This window comes from Poecile atricapillus, chromosome 18 (genome assembly GCF_030490865.1).
Source record: "Poecile atricapillus isolate bPoeAtr1 chromosome 18, bPoeAtr1.hap1, whole genome shotgun sequence".
Classification (NCBI taxonomy): Eukaryota; Metazoa; Chordata; class Aves; order Passeriformes; family Paridae; genus Poecile; species Poecile atricapillus.
The window spans coordinates 9,514,817-9,537,273 of NC_081266.1; the positions used below are offsets into that span (position 1 = coordinate 9,514,817).

General features: G+C 35.7%; 1 protein-coding gene across 1 annotated transcript in view; it reads right to left on the minus strand.

Moving 5' to 3' along the window:
• The window catches only part of LOC131586089 (1-phosphatidylinositol 4,5-bisphosphate phosphodiesterase zeta-1-like), a 45,443-nt gene that overhangs the window by 13,532 nt on the left and 9,454 nt on the right, over positions 1-22,457 (minus strand). The window contains exons 4-9 of the mRNA XM_058852827.1: positions 19,305-19,506; positions 17,598-17,742; positions 15,599-15,754; positions 8,158-8,385; positions 5,850-6,006; positions 3,807-3,923 (exon numbers count right to left, since the gene is read on the minus strand). Of these exons, the coding sequence (XP_058708810.1) occupies positions 3,807-3,923; positions 5,850-6,006; positions 8,158-8,385; positions 15,599-15,754; positions 17,598-17,742; positions 19,305-19,506 (1,005 nt within the window). The remainder of the gene's footprint in view (positions 1-3,806; positions 3,924-5,849; positions 6,007-8,157; positions 8,386-15,598; positions 15,755-17,597; positions 17,743-19,304; positions 19,507-22,457) is intronic.

Sequence of the window (22,457 nt, forward strand, 5' to 3'; positions counted from 1 at the left end):
TTGCTTTAAAGTGAAATTCCAGTATCTATGACACACACCAAAAACTGCCTAAAAAGAAGCAGAATAGCCCAAGAGCTTTTTCATAAACCTGGCAGTAGAAGCATTTCTGCAGAAGAGACATAAAACCTTCATTCAAAACCACTCCCAGCATTTGGAGCCATTCCAAAGGAAAGTTGTGTGCATTTGGAGAGCTTCAGATGTTGAATCATATTATCCCACCTATCTTGCAGGTGTCTACACCTGAATTAGCTGTACCACTTCACTCTTTGTGAAGACTAAATCAGTGAAATTCAAGGGAAAACATTAAAAAAAAAATTAGTCCTCTAGGTTTCACTTCCTAAGGAGGCATTTCTGGACTATTAAAACCAGTAGAAGAGAGCAATAATATAGTTATTGACACAGAACCCAAGCAGGGTCAGGTTTGAGTCATTTTAATTTCCACAGGTGAGGCATACCAAGATCAAAATTAGTTGGTTTCTTTTCCCTTGGTTGCTTCAGAGGTTAAAATCAGAACTAGTTAGAGAGCTCCTTATCACTCCTCTTTTCATGCATCATTTTTTACCATATTTTGTCATATTATTGCACACAAGACTGAACCACAAAACAGATGTGACAAAATTGCCAAGCTGCATTTCAGTGTCACAGTCCAAAATAAAACCTACAGAAAGTAAAAAACCCATCATACAAGTACAACTTTCACAGCAGCATATAAATTTATGCACACCCCAAAAAGCACATATGAGATATTCTGAAATAAAATTCTCTACCTACAACACCATGGTTTTCTCCTGTAAGTTATGGCATGTTTTGGTCATTCCTGCAGAGTGCTTTGGTACATGTAGAACATTTCCAAATGCCACATTCAAAAGGTTATTTAAGTCTTTTTTTATTATGATTTTCACCAAGGCTTTCTTTCATTTTGGATTTTTGTTGTTTTTTTCAGTCTATATAAAACAACTGATATCAGTTTATTTAAATAAATGTCCTGAATTTTATTTCCCTGCATAAATCTTTCCATTTCATTTTATTTCCTAAATAAAAAGGAGACATGGATACATCAAACCAGTTCTTTCCAGTGCCTCACTGCAGTTGTATGCAGGAGGCATACTAATTTTCACAGACTATGAAAAGTGAGGGTTTTTCTCCATAAGACCTCTTTTTTCCCAAAACCTCCTGTTCTTGTGAGTCTCAGTTTTCAGAGAATGGACAGGGAGTACACAGTGATATCCAAAAGCTATTTTGTGGAAACTCTGTACTTTTTACTGAGCTTTTTAACTTGCCTTCCTCTGGAAATTAGGTTTACACAATTACATGTCTTGTCCTCAGCCCCAAAAAGTCTTGAGCCTGTTGGACCATTTCATCCTGCTTTAGCTGAGTGCCAGGCTGCTCCAAGTTAATATGTTCCAAGCAATTCAGAGAAAATTGCTGGCAAGGTACAGAAGAAAGCACTGTTTTGAGTCAATCACTAAGGGAAGTGAAGGAGTAACTCAGTTCTCATAATTACAAGATGCAGAGGCCTGGAAGGCAGTGTTATGTGTAGGTTTGAACAAAACCTAATATATTTTCTTTGCCCAGCCAGAAAGGTTATGGATGTTAAAGGAATGTAAGCTTGCAGGTGTGGGGAGGAGAAGGGAGTTAAGAAGGGCAATAGGTGGCAAAGAGAAATCCAAGAGTCCTTTGAAGAGTTTCAGGGAATTGCAAAAGGGATCTAGAGGATTCACTTCTGTGCATGGGGTGTAAAGCACAAAGGCAGGCAGACAGGAGGGGTGTGTGAATTATACAGACATGGGACAGATATAAAAATCAAAAGTCTGTGTTAAATCAGTGAAAGGACATCAGCAGAAGATTCACTGAGATACCCTCACTTTGGGAGTTGCATTGTGAAGAGCTGCTATATTTCTGCCAAACAGCTATCTAAAGCAGATTAGGGAATAAATAGATCTAACATAGCTTGGAAATAATGTATGTGGAGAATTGTTTTTAATCAGCCTATTCCCATGTGAAAAATAGAGGGGTTTTTAAGTGAAGATGCAAATGAAGTGACCAAGAGGGCAAATCTAACCACTTCCTGCAGATTTTTAATTCTTCCAGGAAGGGGCCCAAACCCCCTATGCACCAAAAGTCATATGTTTTGCATATTAATGTTAGACTGACTTCTCATTAAGGCACACTCTGAGTAAACAGCCAGTGTAGTAATTTTGAAAGATTTTGGCGCTGTCTGTGATCTAACAAATGGTTATCCTTTGCAGAGATAAGTGTGGAGATTCACAGGCTAGAAAGAAAACTAGTAAATTGCAGTATGATAAGACTGGGAGATTAATTCAATTTTAAATTAAGGACCTCTGGCGAGTGCTTTCTCTAAGAATGAAACAAACTTCCTAGTTTTTAATGGCAATGTATAGTTTAGATAGCAATGATAGCACACAGGGAGTGCAGCACCCCAGGTAAATAATCCAGACATGGCACTAAGTGTGGATGAACCACAAGGACACAACATAATCAAACCAATTTCACACAGTATGGTGATGAGAAGATACTTGGATAGTCCAGCACAAGTCCAAATCTGTACTGCAAATAAGCATTTATGAGGACATAGAAGCAAGTCAAATTTATACTAAATAGTAATTTTTGTACTCCTTATGTAGTTATGTAAAATAACAGTCAGGATGGAGAAAGTAACTTGTCACAGAAGATATATGGAGAGCTGAGAAAGGAAACAAGTGGAAAAGGAAGCCTGGAACAAGGGTGACATAAGCTCCAGGGCCCTACAGACAGAATGAAATCTGTGCCTGTCCTTGGATGAGTGTGTATTTCAACATAACAAGGTGAATCCACACCTCTCACCTCTCAAAACCGAGAGCCTAAGGCAAAGTGCCCTGCTCACCCCACAGTCTCCCTCAGGTGGCCTTGGCAAAGACTCAAAGACAGAATATATACCTGGGTACAAAAACTATTCTGCTCTACTTTACCTAGGGCTGAAGAAAATTTAGCAGGCAAACATAGAAATATGTTCTGGAACTGAGAATCTTTTAAACTGAAGAATAAACACGTGAAGGTAAAATGGTCTCTAAAGCCATTAAAAAGGACAAAATGCTTACAGGTGAGAGGTTTTCCAAAGCCTGCTGGGTACAGAAGTCATGCCATGCTTATTTTGAAAAAATTCAAATAAATAACTTTCAATGAAGAAGCAGAAGTTACCACTTTTTTTTTGTTGCCCAGGAAACGAATATGTTTTGTACTGGAAATTAAAATTCTACATGTATGTTCATCTGAATAAAGACTGGAGACTCCCAGCAGCTCCCAGCTGTCTCTGGATGTTGTGCTGACCAGGAATGTTTGAGTGCTGCCTTGTGTAGCATATCCTGTTCTGGGAATTTTTGGCACTACTATCAATTGTTGTGCTCACATCTGCACCTAAGCAAGTCACAGAGTGCCACTGAAAACCCACAGACCCTTCAGAAGAAACTTGCATTGCTGAGTAATGGAAACTTAAAAATGCTGAGCTTGTTATTAGTGATTTTCTTAATATCCAATTCAAAGAGGTAGTTTAAAGAGATTAATAAAATAGAATAAATGGAATATCTGGGATAGGAAACAGCTATTTAATACAAAGTGATATTTACAATTACTAGTGAGAAAAAACTGGTGGAATATGTGGGTTGAAGGAAAATTTTATACAACAAAAATTAAAATAATGCCACTGGGGGAAAATTACGTAACCTACATAACACCAAAATACTATAGGAAGCAAGAAACTCCTTTATCTGTAAAGCCTAGAATGCAATAGTTTCTGCAAGGATACATACCCATCTGACACCCTACATTCCAGAACTCCTGAGGATTATAATTTGACGAGCTCATTCTTGTTCCCTTGGGGTAAATTCTTGTAATAAATCTTGTAGTATGTGAAATAAACTCTTTAGCTGATAAACAGAAGGATAAAATCTTGGTAAGAAAACCTTTGTTATTAAAGAAATCCTATTTGAACAAATAATAAAAATACAGTAATTTGATCCAGCAATTTTTTTACATAATATTATGCCAATTTATTCTATTTTAACATCATTTTATTTTGAAATATATTCATTTGTTCATTTAATAATTAATTTTTAAACCTTAATATTTTGTGTGTATTTGAATCTGACAGTATTCCTGTATAAAGAAATATATATTCCTTTGTAAGAAGTTCATTATCCAAAAACCATCCCTTCACTGAAATATTCTGTTTCTTCACCTTTTTGCAGGGTAAGCTTATGATTTCTACACTAAAGCCCACTGTATTCTCATGGGAAACTGAGACACAGGAAACTGCACAAAAGTTTCCCCCTTCTATAATAGCTCAAAATGAAAAAAAAAGGGAAAAAAAATCATCTTTAGATGATCTTGGCTTGTTTGTTGTTTGGAGGTTTAAATAAAATGGCTAAATAATATTAGGACCAGGGAAGAGCACGTTTTCAAAAGCCACTGAAATTCTTGTTATATAAGCCTCAGAAGATAACTATCATGTACATTGTTTTTCCTTCTGCTGGCAGTGTTCCCTCCTTTCTCATATGTAAGCATTGACTGCAGGGATGTGGGAAACTTCAGATGACTTCTATCTGCACGATTCCTTTTTAGTGATTAAACAAAAATCTACATTTCCAGGGTCATCTCTCTGATCTCCATTTTCCTCTCACCTCATTTTTTGTTTGTTTAGCGGTTTTGTTTGGTAGAGTTTGGTTTGCTTTGTTGTTTGGGGGTGGTTTTATTGAGGGGGAGGAGAGGTTCTAGAGCTACTTTTCTATCTCCTAGAGTGCTGGAGGAACCAGAGAGAGGACTCAGTGGCTGGAAAATCCTACTTTGTGACACTGTTCAGCATCATTCACCTCGCCAGCTGTTGCCCTGAAAACTAAAACCTGATAATGTTTTCATAGCTTTAGTTACTTTCCCATGGAAGTTCTATAAACAGAAGTTGTTTATCACATTCCTTCTAAGAAACATCTTTTGATGGACGTTTCACACGACCAGTGTGCTTGGGAAGGTGTAATTTAATTATCCAATCCCTGGTCATTGTTGAGAATCTATAAATACTGGGGTCAGAAAATAAAGTTCCTTCTTTCCTGTTCTACCACTGGAAAGTGTTCATGTGAATCATTTTGTGTCCTTTAGCAACAGCCAGCCACTGAATCACCTCCACAAAGTGAGTGGGCATGTGGCAGCCTTCATTGTCATTGTCACTGTCATGCTCGGTGATCTCTGCTTTTAACGCTCCCTCGGGGCTCTCTGCAGGCAGCTGGAGCTCAAACAGCAGAGGCTGCACCAAATGGAGCTGCTCCAGCCCAGAATGGTTTGGATAATTCAGTTTGGCTGGGATGGAAGGTCTGCTCCAGTGGAGCAAGCTGCCTGCTCTGGGGTTTATCCATCCCATTAATGAGGACTCTCTTATCTGCACTTGTCACCAAAGCCAGGCGACTGCCGAGCCAACTCCGCTCAGTTCTCAGCCCAGACATGGGGTGGGGAGGGAGGTGGTGAAATTTATTCCACGCTTTTTCAAGTGCTGACTGCAATTCCTAAATTACTTGATGCAGAAAACAATGAATCGAAAGGCAGACGTACATTTTTTAGACTGTGTTAATATTTGTTCTTATAAAAATACACGGAATTAAAGCAAAGTTGAATTTCAGTTTTCCTCCCAAAGCCAACAGAAATAAAAATATTATGCAAAGTACATATCTAAAACAGTGTTATACAAAGAACCAAATAAAATCAGACAGCAGGTGTTTCATAAAATTTTAACCCTTCAATGCCTAAGCAGTGAAGCAATCATAGCACCAATGTAACTTTTAACTGATTGACTCAAAAGAAATTACCTGAAGATCTTAAAAGTTTTCGTGCTGCACTCTCTCCAACTGAATTATTTTCATAACACTGCTGATGCTGCAGGGAATGCTCAAAGCTCACAAACTTCTGAGATTTGGTATAAACCACGAGGTCTGACAATGCAAGGGCAATCTTTCCCTTTCTCACCTAAACATCATCAGATGAATAATGGAATAAAAAAGTCACAATGATGAGTATTTCATTATTATTAATATTAATAATTCAGAGAAACAATCATTTTGGATGCATAAAGCATGAAAAAATATGTCACAGTTAATGAATCTAATAAATATGACCTTTAATAGTGAGATCTGATCTGCTGAGAGAAAACTGAGGTTATTGTGCCCACGTTTATCACAGCAATCATAGGGTGAGTGGAGAGATCCTTCCTAGCAGAATGTTCTTCTCAATAGCTTTACAGTTTTCCTGCTCCTAAGAGTGGTTTGCAAATAATATAATTTTTCATGGCTTTTAATGTTGCTCCTTAAAAATATACCTCCAACTTTCTATTCATAAATATATAAAGTACTAGAAAAGACCAACAGAATAAACTCATCTATAAAATGTAGAATAACAGGAAAATATTACATTGCGCCAAGAAAATTAATCAAAGGCCTATTCCTTTAAGCATTGCCCTGAAGTTAGGAAAACTCTTTTCTTCTTGATTAAGGTTGAAAGTTCTCTCACCAAAATCTTCATTTAGTCTTGCTCAATTACCAAAATAAGCCAAAGTGACTGAAATTTTACCAGGATCTTCTCTCTTACAGAGAAGCACTGTGTGACCACTTCATTTTCCTCAGCATAACTTCTGAGCTAATTGGGGGCTCAGAGCACTGCTGATCTCAGATCAGAGAGCTGCTGATGCTAATCATGTTTACATTCCATTAAAGCTTTTGAAGGCAAATTCTCATCCCACAAAATAATAGAGATTACCTGCTCATGGCTCTTAAACTATGCAACGTTCAAGTGCATTAATTATTCTGGGGCTATGTCCCATGAGGACACCAGGAGTCTACTGCCATGGAAATCCTGAAAAATACAACTCTGGAGGCAGGCAAAGCCAGCAGCATCACTGGGGTATCTTGGCTGTGGATTCAAATGCTCTCCCACCCTCCCATAAAGCAATACAGTGGGACATCAAGGCAAATATTCCAACAGAGTGGGACCCTGGAAACCACTTTCTCTTCTGCCTGGGAAACATGAGCAGATCCTTTTTGTTGCTGCTGTTTAAGAGTCTGTGGAATTCATTCTAGTCCGTTACATGGTCCTACAAATATTCTTGAAACCTATTGTCTAGAGAGCTGGTCCTTCCTGGTCAGAGTCCATCCTTCCTCAGAATTTTTCCTTACTATTTCTCCATGTCAGTTGGAATGAGAAAGAAGAAAAAAACTTTCAAATCATATAAAAAAAAAGAGACACTGCTTCTCAGCGAGAGTGCTGGGCTCTGAGGAGCACTGCTGGTTTAGCCACATTCAGGCAATCAGAGCATGATGTGCAAGAGTGACTGGGTACACCAGGTGCTGCCTGACATCCTAAAAAAGCTGAACAAGGCAGTTTCAACCTTGATGAAGCAACAGATTTTCCGTGGTAGAGAGTTATAGTTGGTTAAAAAAACTAAGTTCAATTTGACTTTCAAACACCAAATTTTTACACTTTTTTCAGAAATAAAGTTAAGTCTCTGCATGATAAATCTAAAAACACCTCTTCAGCTCCAGGTGCTGAAAAATGTTCCAGCACAACCAGGAATGTGCACCTAATTTAATGCAAAAAAATCCAGAACTGAAGAAAATAGGAGACTTTATCTATCTTAAAAATAGACTGGAAGTCCTGGGGAAGAAATGGTTAACTCTGCCTGTTGTCATCAGGTACTGCTGTAAGTGTTCTCTATACATAGTTCCAGGAGAGCCATGGCACCAACAAAACACATCTTAAATCTACTGTGGGACCGAGAGCCTGGGACAAGCACAAGTTTTGAGAGAGGAAAATGTTGAAGTTCAAGATGGGAGCACAGGAAGGGGTTGATTTTGAGTTGGGTACTAAAATGTGGTCCAGTCTGACTTTTCTTATAAGAGTAGGAAAACTCTGAAACCTCGAGCTAAAAAATGTAATTTCCAAATGCACTGATCTTAGTAATTTTAAAGTTTTCTCTTTAAATTTTAAATTAAATTTAAAATATAAATTATTTTAAAATAACTTATTTATAACAACTTTTCAGTTTAGTCTCTATTTTAAGATAATCGAGTTTCTTTAAAAAAAAAAATCTGTGTGTTCTCTATATTCAATTGCAGCAAAAGTTACCTTTGGTTTTTTTTGAGGTGGGGGTGAAAGTCTATGATCTCTTCTTCTTCTGGTGGGACTCCTTGATGGCTGAAGAGGTAACGTGTCATCTGCGTCATCATCCTCAGACTCAGATTCAGAGTCACTCAGTTCCTCTGTCTCACCACCATATTCAGCATCCATCCTGAGGAGACCTTCCTCAATTGTTCCAACTTTTTTATTTTTTATCAGAACTTTGAATTTTAATGCCTATAGAAAAGAGGTTGAACAATAGTAACTAGAATTACTTAGGTTTTCATCTCTTGGTGTTATTTAACCAATCTTCAAAGTTGTTTATTAAATATAATGATGTGAGGTTGCAAAATGAATTAAAATAGAGTGAGGCAGAAGCCAAAGCCAAAGAAACCAAACAGAATCTGGGGATCAATGTACACAACAGAATGAGCCTATCTAACACCATGACAGGAAAAAAGGCTCTCTTCCACAGGAACCCAGATGCTGAAACTATGAAAAGATAAAAGTAGAAAGCTAAGTAAGAGCCAAAAGTGATAGCCAGGCAAGACATAGAAGGTATATTTTTTTACTTATTTTTTTACTTCTATTTTAAGCCTAAATGTACTTCTATGTGTATATACACACTTAAAGATGTGTCTGCTATTCATTTGGAATGTTTTCATCTATCACTAAGCCTGCAGGAAATTTGTTATTTGATTAATGCCTTTGTGCATATCTCTCTGGTGTACCAAATGAAAACTTTTGTTTATAACTTGTGTTATTTTACAGTAGAACCTTATGCTGGTCTTACCTGGCCAGGGAAACAAAAGTTTGGTGATTTTGCCTAAGCAGTTTCTCTATTTTTAAATAGACGTGTATCAACCTCCATAATATGTAATGTAAAGGGAGAAAAACATCATTGAATTATATTGATTCTAACAGCATGGCTTTCATCTATGGAACAGAATCCTATGAGTATATATTTCACTTCAATTTACAAAACTATATTAATAGTAAAGCTTCTATTATGCAGCAGTACATCTGTGCACAGGAGCTGTCAGGGAGTAACAGGACTTACTGTCACTCTTGAATAAAGTGATCCACAAAAATGTTCTTTGAATTTCCTATGCTCTAGTGGAAAGGAAGATTACACTACTGGGAGTGTGGCGGGAAGAGGGAACAAAAAAATTCACAATAAATGAAAGGTAACTGAAATGCTGTGTTTTAAGGTATCCACGAAGTAAATATGAAAGGTATGGATAACAGAAATATATAAAGCCAAAGTTTTTTAGTAGAAACCAGAGCCATAGGCAAGGATAGAGACATTCCATTTATTTCCATTGCAAGCTCCATTGCTCATAATCCCCCTATCGCTTCAGATCTCGTGTTGGTAGTTTGCCAGGGTGCCAGTGGAATGAGACATCCTATGCCCAATATCTATCAATGCCATGCTGCTGGAAGGTTTGATTAGTCTCTCTGCACTGGTGACTCAGGATAAGGATGCCCTTTAACATTGCCTTCATTTCTTATTAATGCACTCTTTTTTTTATTTTTCTCTGGTATTTTTAGAAGAGTTTTAATATGATTAATGCTACTCATGTTTTTTAAGAGTTCTGAATTTTGCTTTGCATGTTCACATTTCCCAGTATCTAAAAGCAATTCTATCCACTTTTGATCTTGTATTTTGTTATTCATGGGAAGACTTCATTCTACAAATAAAAAAAAATAAAATAAAATAAAAAAAGACCTGGTATACAAGGGAAGAAAAAACTATCTATGGTTACATTACTGCCTCCTATATGCAAACATAACTTTAAATAAAAAAAGACAATAGTGTGTGTGTGTAATGATATAAAAATGGGTCATGATGTCAATCAGTCTCTAAAATTCTGTTTGCGAGCTGTTAGCAAAAACATAAACATCCTGAGGTAGGAGAAGTTTTTTAAGGTTTGCTTTGTTTTCTACAAAGGTAACATTCTAAAATCATGGTTCTTTTCAGAAACAGTTACAAAAATACTCCAGAGAATTTGCTATTTTTTGGCCAGAAGCAAATGACAATAATAGTTACCCCCAATCACTGAAAGTGAAACACAGAGTGAAAAAATGGCATAGGCTTTTGTCTGAACTTCACACATCTTCAAAAAAACTTATAACAAATGTATGGTTACAAATTCAGTGACTGTGTGAAATCTGAGTTCTTTAATTGGTAATCAGCACTGCTAAATATGTGACACCTTTTTCTCTACATGTCCAGGTCTTCTAAGAGAGCTGAAAAGCCTTTTAATGAGCTGAAAGTCTGAGCATTCACTATAACTTCTCCTTTCTAGTTTTATTATGAAAGGCAAAATATGTTAAAAATACATTTGCTGTTTACTTCTATAAAAACTGCAAGCATACTAAAAAATTCAAATATGTAAAACATCATAGGACCTCCCTAGAGCATAGTGGGACTTCAAGACTGGCATAAGCAAAAACCTCGAAGTGCAATCAACTAGAACAAATATTTACATAATTAAATGAACAAAACCTTTTTCTTGTGCATTCTGGTTAATGGGATGTATAACACAAATCAGCTGAAGTAATGCCAAGTTTCCAAGATAAAAATCACAAGCACTTTGGATCGGGCAAACCCACCTATTGATGACTACAATTAATGTGAAAATTCAGTGCCCAGAAATGTAAGGAACAAACCCTGGATTTGAGACAGAAGTATTAAAGACAGAATAGCTTCTCCTGTTTAAATTGAGCTTGTTGTTCTCCCTTCTTCTCTCCTGACCAGCTGTAGGTGCTCAGTTAGAGGAATATCAAGCCTTGAAAATCTTGCTAAGTAACAAAGTTAAAATCTCTTCTGAGTTTTACATAATATTCTATTTCAAGAATGATACTGCTGCCTTAAATACTGATATAGGGTTAAGATACAACACCTCCTGTGAAGTCTGACACAGGGAAAGGTTTTGAGACAATGACAAGATTTGTTAAGTACAACTGTTAAAAAAACCCAACACCAGCTATCTTTAACGAATCACACTTAGTGAAGTGTGAATGGATGTCTTTGTGGCAGCCTTATAAATCACAGTTATCATCTACAGATACTTTATATCAATACTGTATACTTATTATACAGATATTTTTAATCAATACCACCAGCAAGGTCTGAGCTCTAGGCAAACAAATATTAATTATATCAGGAGCAGCATTTTAGCTACCTCATAGCAAGTTTTCCTACAACACATTTACCCAGTGAGAAGCACCCTACCCTGAAAATTCCATTTCTGCGTTGTGCTCTGTAGTAGACTTCAGGAAAGTCTACTTACCTTAAGTCTACTTAAGGATAAATAGCTGTGCTATAGCTGAAACTATATTCTACATGGGCAACTAAATCTCTGGATGCATTGGAAATAAGTCCAGATGATTGCAGAGAAAGATGAGATGGTTACAGGTTGGCTCAGAGTCTTCATTGCACAGATTCCTTACCAAAGTTCAATGGTCCAAGAAGATGCCTTACCAAACAAACCACATGATTTTTATACACCAAATAAGCCATTGACCCAAGACCTACCTGGGTAATGATATAAAATATGGCAATGTCTTGTTTTTAGTTACCTCCTGAAGTTGCTTTACAATGCAAAGAAGCTATTAACAGATAATGACTGTCACATGTTTACCACATTTCTGGGAAAATCATGTTCCCTCAAGAGTGCAATGCCTAAAAATAGTGAAGGAATTAGATGAGTCTTCTGTATGTACTCACTACAGCCTAGAGATTCCTGAAATTTTATGAGAAACAGTATGGATTTTTTTATTATTATTTTTGAGGTCATCACCAAGACATACCACATTCTCTTTTTTTTTTTTTCATATTTTTTGTAAAGAATAGATGCCATAGACTGATCAAAAGGCATAAGAGTGACTAGAAACATTTTGACTTGCTAAGAAACAAAAGTATTTCTGATGCAAAGACTTGGTCAAGACATTTGCATATGTGAATGTGTTGGTCAAAATAAATAGGAATTAATCTCATAAATGAAGCAACAGAATTAGATGTGCTTAATCTTGAATTTCTCACTGAAAACACTCACTGTGTAGAGAAAGCTCTCCTTTTTATACTGAGTAGATAAAGGTGAAGAAAAGTGTGAAGGATGAGTCCTGGCTTATGGAGTTAGCTGGTTTTCCCCATAATAGCAGAATTTAAAATATCCATAGCCCATGAAGTTGTACTGGAGACCTTCTATTGATCTTTCTCAAGGATCTCATTAAACAGATCCTTTTATTTGGACACCACAGGTTTAACAACCATAGGGAAGCCTTGGCAATCCTGGCCAGAAATGCTTCTGAGACATCACAATGCAGTAATTGATCTTGCAGCTGTGTGGTAAACATTAAAGAGAACTTGTAAAATCACAGTAGTTGCCACTTCACTTTCAGTTAATCACACAGCAATATCTCATTCCAGCTTTGTGACAGGAAACCTGCAAATAATAAAAGATTCCTAACTATCTGATATATCTATCCTGTCAGCAGTGTAAGGCAGTTCAATGCTCTACAATGCAAAATAATTGAGGAACAAACTTTCATCAAAGCATCAATGTGCTTACATTCTTTTCTGTGTTATATTGGATGCCCACCTGCTCCTTTCAATTGCTGTCAGATCTCTTGAGAGGAAGAACACAGCAGGGTAAGTAAAACCTTATCTCTTCTAGCATCCTGATATTTTCTAAGTTCATCTACAAATTGCTGCATAAGGCACTTCATTCCTTCACTTTCTATCAGCACATCACCAGGAGTGCTGGTACAACCAGCAGAGATGTCTGGCGCCCGTCACTGATGTCAAATCTAATTTAATGCAGGACCTGACTCAAAGGACCTGTTATTCCAGTGAAGATTAGAGGGAGTTCATGAAGTCTCTTTAGAAGCACCATGATGGCCAAGACTGGGAGCAGAGAATTGTATCAGGTCTGTCGCTTTGGGTGGCAAAACATCTTCTTGGGAAAGAGATGGGACAGGTGAAGCTTAAAAGCAGCCTCAGTTTCTCATGGGATAAAGTTTGTGGGAAAGAAAGAAGTAGTGCAAAAGTCTTCTCCTTCCTCCATATGTAGAGGAGGAATTGTGTGCTGAGATGCCACAGAATACAGGAATTGCAGGGAATTAATAATATCAATATAGTCAGATGGAAGTGTGAATATATGACTGAAGGCAAAGAATTAAAAAACCTTTAGTCCTGAAATTTTCTGGGGTTTGTTTTTCAGATGAAGCAAGTGTTGGGAAAAGCAGAGAGAGGAAGTGTTCAGTGATCCTCCGCTTTTATTTCCTGCGCCTCCATGTGATTTTCACTTAGAATTACAATGGTAGGAGACATCATTGCAAGGTGGTCCAAGGAACCACCTAAGAGTGGGCGTGTTCCTCATTTTAACCTCCTTCCACACACACACAATCATCTCAGTTGACAAAGGTATAGTTCAAGACCTACTTAAAGAAAGAAGCAGAAGATTGACCATATAAAAGAAAATTATTTCGATGGAAGCCTCCAAAACTCCAAAACCTAAAAGGAACCTGTAGTTGTCTAATGTTTCTTTGAAGTGTTTGGAGAAACTATGTGATTTCCCACTTCATGTACCCACAAAATAACCATTCAATTCTGATCTTGAAGAACACTGAGGTGGCTTTTTCCCTTTTCTTGCTAATGCTCCATCTTGAAAAAAGTGGACCAACAACTTATATAGGTGACAGCTTTTTTCTTTTTCACACTAACTGAGGATCCTTCCAACAAAGAGCATTTCAAATTCATCATTTGTGGTTCTGTAACATCTCTTTTGCACAGCTTGAGTAAAGCAGTCTGAAGACTAAATTCAGAATTTGGTTTTCTCAAATGACAATGAATTTACCCAGGCCTTGAAAATGCACAAGGTCCCAAGCTTTAAAGATGTGATGTCACTAAACTCCTTTTTTGGCTCTTCAAAAAGATGCCAGCCAAAGTCAAGCTTATAACTGAATTTACAAATTCAGTCATAGCTACATATTTCCATTGCTAAGTAAAGTCCTACTGACTTTTCTTACATGCATGATCAGAAAACCTAGGAGAAACAGAGAAGATCCTCATTTGTGTTCATTCTCAAGATAATAATTTTCTGAATTAAAACTTTTGTAATCAGGTGACGACAGTGGCGTTATTTAGGTAATCCTTACACCTTGCACAGATGGGAAATATGTCTCACAATACTTTAATATGTTAAAAGCTCAGGAGAATTAATCTCAGCTGACAGCATTTCCATACATAGACCCAGCAATCCATTTTCAGGCAAAACTCTACAGAGCTGACTCATGAAAACTCTAAGCTGTGGAAATATGAAGTATGAACTCCCTGTATCACAGTAACCATATGGTAAGGGACATATATCATAGAAATTAATATTTTTAAGTGTGTGATTCAGTGATTCCATTTCACTGATTTTGTGCTTGCTTCAGAGGACATATGATCCTTGCACATCTCCTACACTGAATCCAGCCGTGATTTGAGAAGCTTTACAACAAGCCCTCCTGTTTGATAGAGTTTAGATTTTTTCCTAATTGAAAAAACAGTTTTCAAGGCTTCAAAATTATGTTGGAAACCATGATGCAAAAAAATATATTGCTACAATAAAAAAAAAAAAGGGTGGAGAAACATGAACATTAAATATTACAACATTGTCATGGAAATATAAGAGTACGGTAATACTTCAGCACATCTTCTTGCACAGATCACTTCAAAAATATTTTTCCTTGACAAATCCTTAAAAAATTATTTTAAACACCTTTTGTGTGTTGTTTTTCCTTATGACAGTGCTTCCTTCCCACATTTTCATTTGCATTTTTTTAGCTACTGTAAAAACACAAGGAATAAAATATGGCTATACTGGCAACAGCGAGAAGCTGAAATAAGTATTTTGTATGTGTGCACGTATTTGTGCTACAAAAGACTTGAAAAAAGTTTTTGTCCTTGAAAGAAAATTATGTGCAAAGACTGGAACAAAGGAAATGTATTTGTTTTAGTTTGCAATAAAATTTTCAACACCCATCTAATTGCCTTTTCTGACTTCATGTCCCAGGGGTCTCGGGCCATCCGCTGAGAAACGCTGTCTGAGGGAGAAACACACTGAGAAAGAGAATGGCTTTGCAGTAGCAGAGGACCAAAAAAAACCTCCATCATCACTGTTATTGACAAAAAATGTAGGCTCAGGTTTCCATTTCAATAACATGTTTAAATTTCAGGAATTTCCTTCAATTTAAGCAACAAAAAAATAAATCAGCAAATAACAGATGTATTTCCATGTGTTTTTTTGGTGCAGTTTAAATATTTTTGTTACTACCTGAAGTCTATTTCTGACACAGATGTGATCCATAAATTCAGTCCCAGAGGACTGAAAAAAAAAAATAATGAAGAACCCCACCATCATTTCCATTTCTTTCATAGAGAAAAATGAAAAGTTATTACCTCAGGAGAAGGCAGTTCAGTCATATCTACTGCACCACCAATTGGTGTAGTGAGAAGTTTGTCACCTAGAATACTTTTCAAGCAGTCTGCCATTACTTCCTGCTGTTTAGGGCTGCAGTGGTTCTCCAGAGACAGTATAACTGGATAGGCAGATGACTGGAAATATAATTTTAGGATTTTATTATTAATAAATAAAAATATGAATAATTGCTTTTCCAAAATATCTTACAAAAGTCCCCTTGGCCATCTGTATTTACATTCATTTTCAAAAACTTCAGAATATAGATCACTTGTTCCAGGTTAGTAACACAATAAAACAGGTAACATTTGTGGAAAAAAGAAAGCACAATTGAAGAAGAAAAAAGAAATGCACCTTCAGAAAGTTAAAACAGAGCTAGACATATATGAAAAAAGGACTGCTTTGTTTTGGTTTTAAAAGCTAAAATCAGATTCTAAAATTAAAATTGAAAGCATAAATCAGAATTAAATGTCTTTTGCTTTAGTTTATGACAGATTTTTTGACTACTTTTCAAATAGTCTATCAAGACTCTGATAGTCTCCCCAAAGCTTGTTCAGAAATTATTTCCTTTACATGAACAAGCTATGGATATTTTTTATTTTTGATAATACCACAAACTTTTCTAGGGACAGTATACACTTTTCTCATCACACTACTCAAGCAAGGGTAATTGAGTAAAAATTAAAGCTAAAAGGTGAAAAAGAGAAAATTAGTAAAAATTAGAGAAGAACTCAAAAGAAATGCATCCATCTAGACTTATAAGTAAATCTCATAAGTTGCCAATAATACTGGTGGATACCAAAAATATAGTCTGAATGAAGTCTTTGCTCAGGCAGAGCCTAAATTGTCAATAAGGAAAACACCATTTTATGTTTTTCCTGTCTTTACATTTGTCTCCTGAGCACTTGCTATTGACTTTTAAGAGAAGAAAAGCTCAGCCTGCATGGACAGCTGGTACCAACCATGACCTGTTGTGATTTTATCATCTCATTGGCACTTGGGCTTGAGAACTGAAGTTTGAATTAGAGTTAAGCACAATATGCTGTGTGTTAGCAAGAAGAGGAAAGTTTTATCCAGTGGGTTTTGAAAAACAGTGGAATAAAATCATGTTTTTAATTTCACTTTTAAAATCAGAGATTAATTAAGTTTTATATAGAAAACAGAAAAAAAACACAGCTTTGATTAACACTGAGAAGGCTATAAATACATATGCATGAAAATCCACATAAATTTATGATTGTGGATGTATATATTCATACACATAATGCTGGCCTGATTCTGAGATTTATCTTAATAGTCATTCAGCACTTCCTTTGAGCAGGAGTTTCACCAGAAGCTTATACAAAAGCCTGAGACGGTGCAAAAACTCTCCAGATTTCAGTGTTTTTCTAGAGATAGGTAAAAGGAACTTTGCTCTGATGGGTCACCTGACCAAAAAACATCAGTAGCTGCTAACATTTATCAGTGTCAACATTCAAAATCAAAAGAGAGGAAATGGAAAACAAAGTCTCAAACTCATCTATTATCTAATATTTTTGTCTATTTTATAAATTCACACAGAGGATACAAGACAGACTCATAGCAGCAGAAGAGTAAGTGACAAAAAAACCTTTAAGGGATATAAAGAAGGAGGAAAACATCAGAAAAAATCTGAACTAGGTCTTCAATATAGATTCAGTCCTTGTTTAAATTATGTCAGGTGAGAATTCCACCTAACAAGCTGAGTGAGATCACCTGAATCCTTTGCACTAAGTTTGGTTTATATTCATTATCAGGAAAAATGATTATGATTCCTTTAACTAGATTTTAAACTACATTAAGAACAAATAGCACAATTGCTCTGCAATTAATTTTTAAAATACCCATTGCTCAGTTGCATTTTTTTACCCTGGAGAATTTACAAGAGCCATGTCCCCACTTAGTTAAAGCCACCATCCCATTCTAACCAACTCATGTATACACACACAGATCTGTACGTACCATAAATGCATACTTGTCAATCACATGAATTACAGAGCGAAATGGAATTTTGCTTGTTAAAGTGTGACCATGATACACAATAGGTTCATTGTTGGTGCCATCCCAGCAGTCAATCTCCAGGCAACGGCATCCTTTTAACAGAGCACTTCAGAAGAACAAGAGAAACAATTTTGCAGCCAAAAGAAAGATAGCAAACTTTTTTATACAAGTTGCTGTGTTTCTAATTACAAGCACAGGGATTAATTACAGAAAAAACACCTCATTTTCACCATAAATAGAAATCCTACAGAATTATATGAGACAGACATATTTTCTGTTTCTGCCTATTTTAGGTGTGTGTTATTTAATAAACTTTATTAGACCTTTAAAGAATATGGGATTACCTGCATTATTTTCCTTAAAAGGCTAAAAATCAAAGATTTCAATTAAGGAATTTTGGAACAAAGGCAAATTGCCACTTAAAATAAAAGAATAAATATTTTCAATGCTATTTCGTGCTACTATTCCAAACTTGCTTAGAATTTTGAGAATCACTATATTTAAAAATCTATAGTACTTGGAGAATCAGGTTGCACTTGGTCTTTACATAAAACAGTTCCTCTCCCCAGACCACATTTCTAAGAGTGCTAAAGTTTCTGAGACACCCTGACTTTACTGCTTTAATCTGAATATGTTAGTGTCATCCCTTAAATTCTTAGGTTTCTAATATTTGACTTGCAACTAACTGAAACATTTCTTATAAACTGTTTTACTTAATTACCAAGCTGTCTTTTACATCCTGCTTTTCACACATTAACAATATGTCAAATATGCCTTTAGCTGATTTTAGCATTTTCCTCACACATATAGGAGATAAAGAGAGAGGGGGTTATACCTTCTTTGCAATTACTTTCAGCAAGGCAGCATTAACATAATGGAATTTTAAATACTGTTAGAAATTCAGTACTGTTTCTGATGGTTGCAAGTCACTAAAGAACATCAAGAGAGCAACCAAAAAAAAAATTACAAAGTGTTCAGATAGATGATGATTCCTGCTGCTTTCTCTTCATTAAAGTAGTACAAATAATTCTGGACACATCTCCTCCTAATTCTTAATACATCCTGCCCTCTCAGTGTTGCATTTACTACACAATTAATTTCTTTCTTCCCTGTCTTGGCAATAAGGCATCCTGGTCATCATCCTCTTGGAGTCACACACTGCACAGGTTCCTCTCCCTGCTGCCTACTTGAATGCCCATGTTTTGTTGTTTTTGTTGTTTCTAACCTGCCCACACTGCAACATGCACTGAACACAGATATCCTTGACACAGACATACTCCAACACACATCTTCTACATTGAACAGATCACAGCTTGCCCAGGAATTTTACATTACTTTCAGGGAGTTATTTATTTTTTGCATGGCACGTTGAGATTAAAAACTGATTTAATCGTGTACTGTACAATATACTATAGATTCCATTTGCTGCAAGGTTGATTTTCTGAGATGTAAGTGAAAAAAATAGATTGCTTCCAGACTATGAACAGATGGTTTGGCAAATATATTGAAAAGTGTACACACAAAATAAAATACCACTCTCATTTCAACTTGTATCTTTGATGGCTTTGTCCCTTATTTCCAAGTAGGATTGTATGTGACTTAGCATTAATTAAAAAAAAAAAAAAAAGCCAAAGAAAGTTCAAAATATTAAAAATTATGTCTATATACCTGATATAGCCCCATAAGTGACTGGGTCCCATTAGCTGGTCAGCTATCAAGTAGGTGTTGTGAGAAGATGAAATAAAATAGTCACATAATGGCTGGTTCATATCTTGATAGACGGTCTTGTGCTGGCTTTTAAATATTGAACATTCGTCTGAGTTCAGGTATCTTATAAATCCTTCAAATGACAACTGCCTTTTCTTCCTCACTGCACAAAAACAAAAGGAAAAAAAAATAAATCTCTGTTGTGAAGCCACTCTGATGCACTTTCTGAAATTTTTAATAGCCAATTCTGAACACTGCTAAAGGTTATACAGCACAATGCTTTCCTGCAATTTTAAAATTCATACCAAATGTATAAACAACACAAACATCAGATACGTGTGATTCTGGAGCTGAATTGCTGTGGTTCAAACTTCTGAGAGGAAAAAAATGTGTTTTGACACTTTTATTCTTCTATGGACAGCACTAAGAAGAATTTTCAGTAGTCCTAATTAAATATAAATAAAATATTTGTCATTTACTTTGGAAAGTAACATGCCAGACAACGTGTTAAGGGAATCTTCTCTTTTAAAAGAACCAGGATTGTTCTCTAAAAAGTCAGAAATTCTCAATATAATCTTGCAGAAACTATGACTTCTAGCACCAAATGTCTTTGCCAGGGGTGGAAAATTCCAAATAAATATTGATCAAATCATGTTTAGAAATATTTGAAATAAAAATAGCATTGTAACCAAAGAAATAACTGTCTACACAGATGAATTGCAAATCAAGCCTATTACACTACTATATTTATAACAAAATGAACTAATTGAGTCCATACCAGTGATAGTCATCCCATTTGTTTTGGTTTTGACTGATTTAATGGCAAACAGAGCCATTACACTGCCAGCTACTGCTCTCAATGTCATGTTTGTAATGCAGTCATTTTACAAATGATATAATCTCAAAAGTTAGATTTGCTTCAAAATATAGTTTGAATTAGTGAGGGATTTTGCTCAGTTCTTACTCTAAAATAATTTTATTGTCACCGTTAGGCTAGTAGTTAACAATAAGTAAATAATCCAAGATTATTTTATGTTAATAATAGTTTAGAAGTCGATGTATACAAACTTGGGGACTGGAAATACCAGTAGGAAAACCCCCTTTTCTGCCCTGGTAATTCTTACTGCAGCTATAAGAATCAGAATGTACAAGTTAGAATTGCAATTATCGATCTTTGGTGTGTGACAGACTGGAAGTTTTACACCTGGATGAGAATTTACAGAAAATAATTGTTTCTCAATTACACAGGTCTTTGAACTAGAAAACTTGCAATGTTTTACAATGATAAAGAAAAACAGAAGGGCATCCATACATCAAACATGCATTCACCCAACAACTTATTCCTAACAGAAGTCTTTCTGAAGTTATTCTTCCAGTCTTCCATTGATGAAGAATCCACAGACAACCCAACAAAAGCATTTCAACTGCTAAATAACCTTGTTAGGAAATTTTTCATAATTAGGAAACAGAAATTTACCCTGAAACTTCCTTGCTGTCCAAAATATTTGTTCTGTTTGGTATTATTCCTCTCCTCTTTTTTCACACTTTTTCTCCTATGAACACTGCTTTTGCACTTCCCACTTTCCACTCCTTTCCTCAAAAAAAAATCCAATCCAGGGCATTTTCTGTTTCAGATTTCTGATAATTTTCGTTTTTCTGCTATCCATCTGTATTGTTAATCTTTCATAGGAGAAAACAGGATACTATTTCTTCATGGAATGTCCTGACAAACTGCAACTCACTTTTACCATCTTAGAAGGGTTTACGTATTTATTATTTTCTCCTTTTTTTTTCTAGTCACTGACAGTGACTAGTTCTTTAGATGTTCCCTTTCTAAAACAAATATTACATTTGATCTTTTCCAGTCTTTCAATTCATCATTCATTTCCCCCCTGTTTTCAAAAGTAACCTTTGACTTGTATTAGTCAAGCTTGTTACAATTTTCTAAGAACTTGGATTTGTCAACCTGTCTTCACTGACCTGATTACATCATTTAAGAAGGTCCTACCCTGTTCCATCCATATTTTTGACTATCTTACTCAGATTAATAATATTAATAATATTACAGAACCGACTGTACTTATTGCATCGGGAATTTCTTTGGTCTTCTTTTAGCTGAGAGATTTGCAGGATGACTTCTTGCAGCCTTGATGACTCTTGAAAAGTGAATCCTATAGATTTATCCACATGCACGTGGTATATTGTTCTATACTTGTAACAACTGGATTAAATTTCTACTGTCTGGATCTTTAAAAAACATTTTGAATTTTTTCACATTACTCAAAACAGAATACACTCATCCTGTATGTTTTGCCTCTAATGAATTACATGAGCTGTCTGGATTTCATTTTGGATTATTTTATTTTTCATGGTCTATAGATTTCTCTGAGCAATTACAAGTAGAGCTAGTAACTATTTGTGTGTGTGTGTGTGTACATCTTTTATGTTCTACCTTTTCTGCATTTATTTATTAAATTAGTGAAAAAATACTGGCTTTTCAGTCTTGCTTTTTTTCTGAATTATTTATGATGTTTTCCTGGCTGTTCTTGTCATCGACAAAAGTTAACTGCAATATTCTCAAGAGAAATTAATGTTCAAGCAAATATGCTAATGACCATAATCCCCAAAAAATGAACATCTAACATTGTTTTGTTAGTCAAGATGTAAGCTCATAGACTTCAGTAAAACATTCAGCTCATGTCTCCAATCAACAGACTAAAAATCTTTGTATTTTTACAGAGCTTACATTTCTGAGGAATAGCCCAGCCATGCTATTTTCTGACCACTTACAGACATTTTCTGCTTCTACATTAAAGGAAATGGGAATTCATCTCCATAACTATTCCACAGTGAAAAGACTTTCATCAAGACCTTACATTTCTCCCCTGGAGGAACCTCAGTCTTTTTCTCCATTAGGACCTTTTAGCAGTAGTTAGTGTGCACACACATATCCATTTGTTGTAGAAAGGGAAGGCAAGAAAAGATTTCTGCCTTCTCGTTGCCTCTTTTTGTTCACAAAGTTCAATGATTTCTTTTGTCTTGCCCTCCTCTTTTGGATAGTGTACAATTCATTTTATTAACAATATTCCTTTATATTGTTTGGGGTTTTTTAAA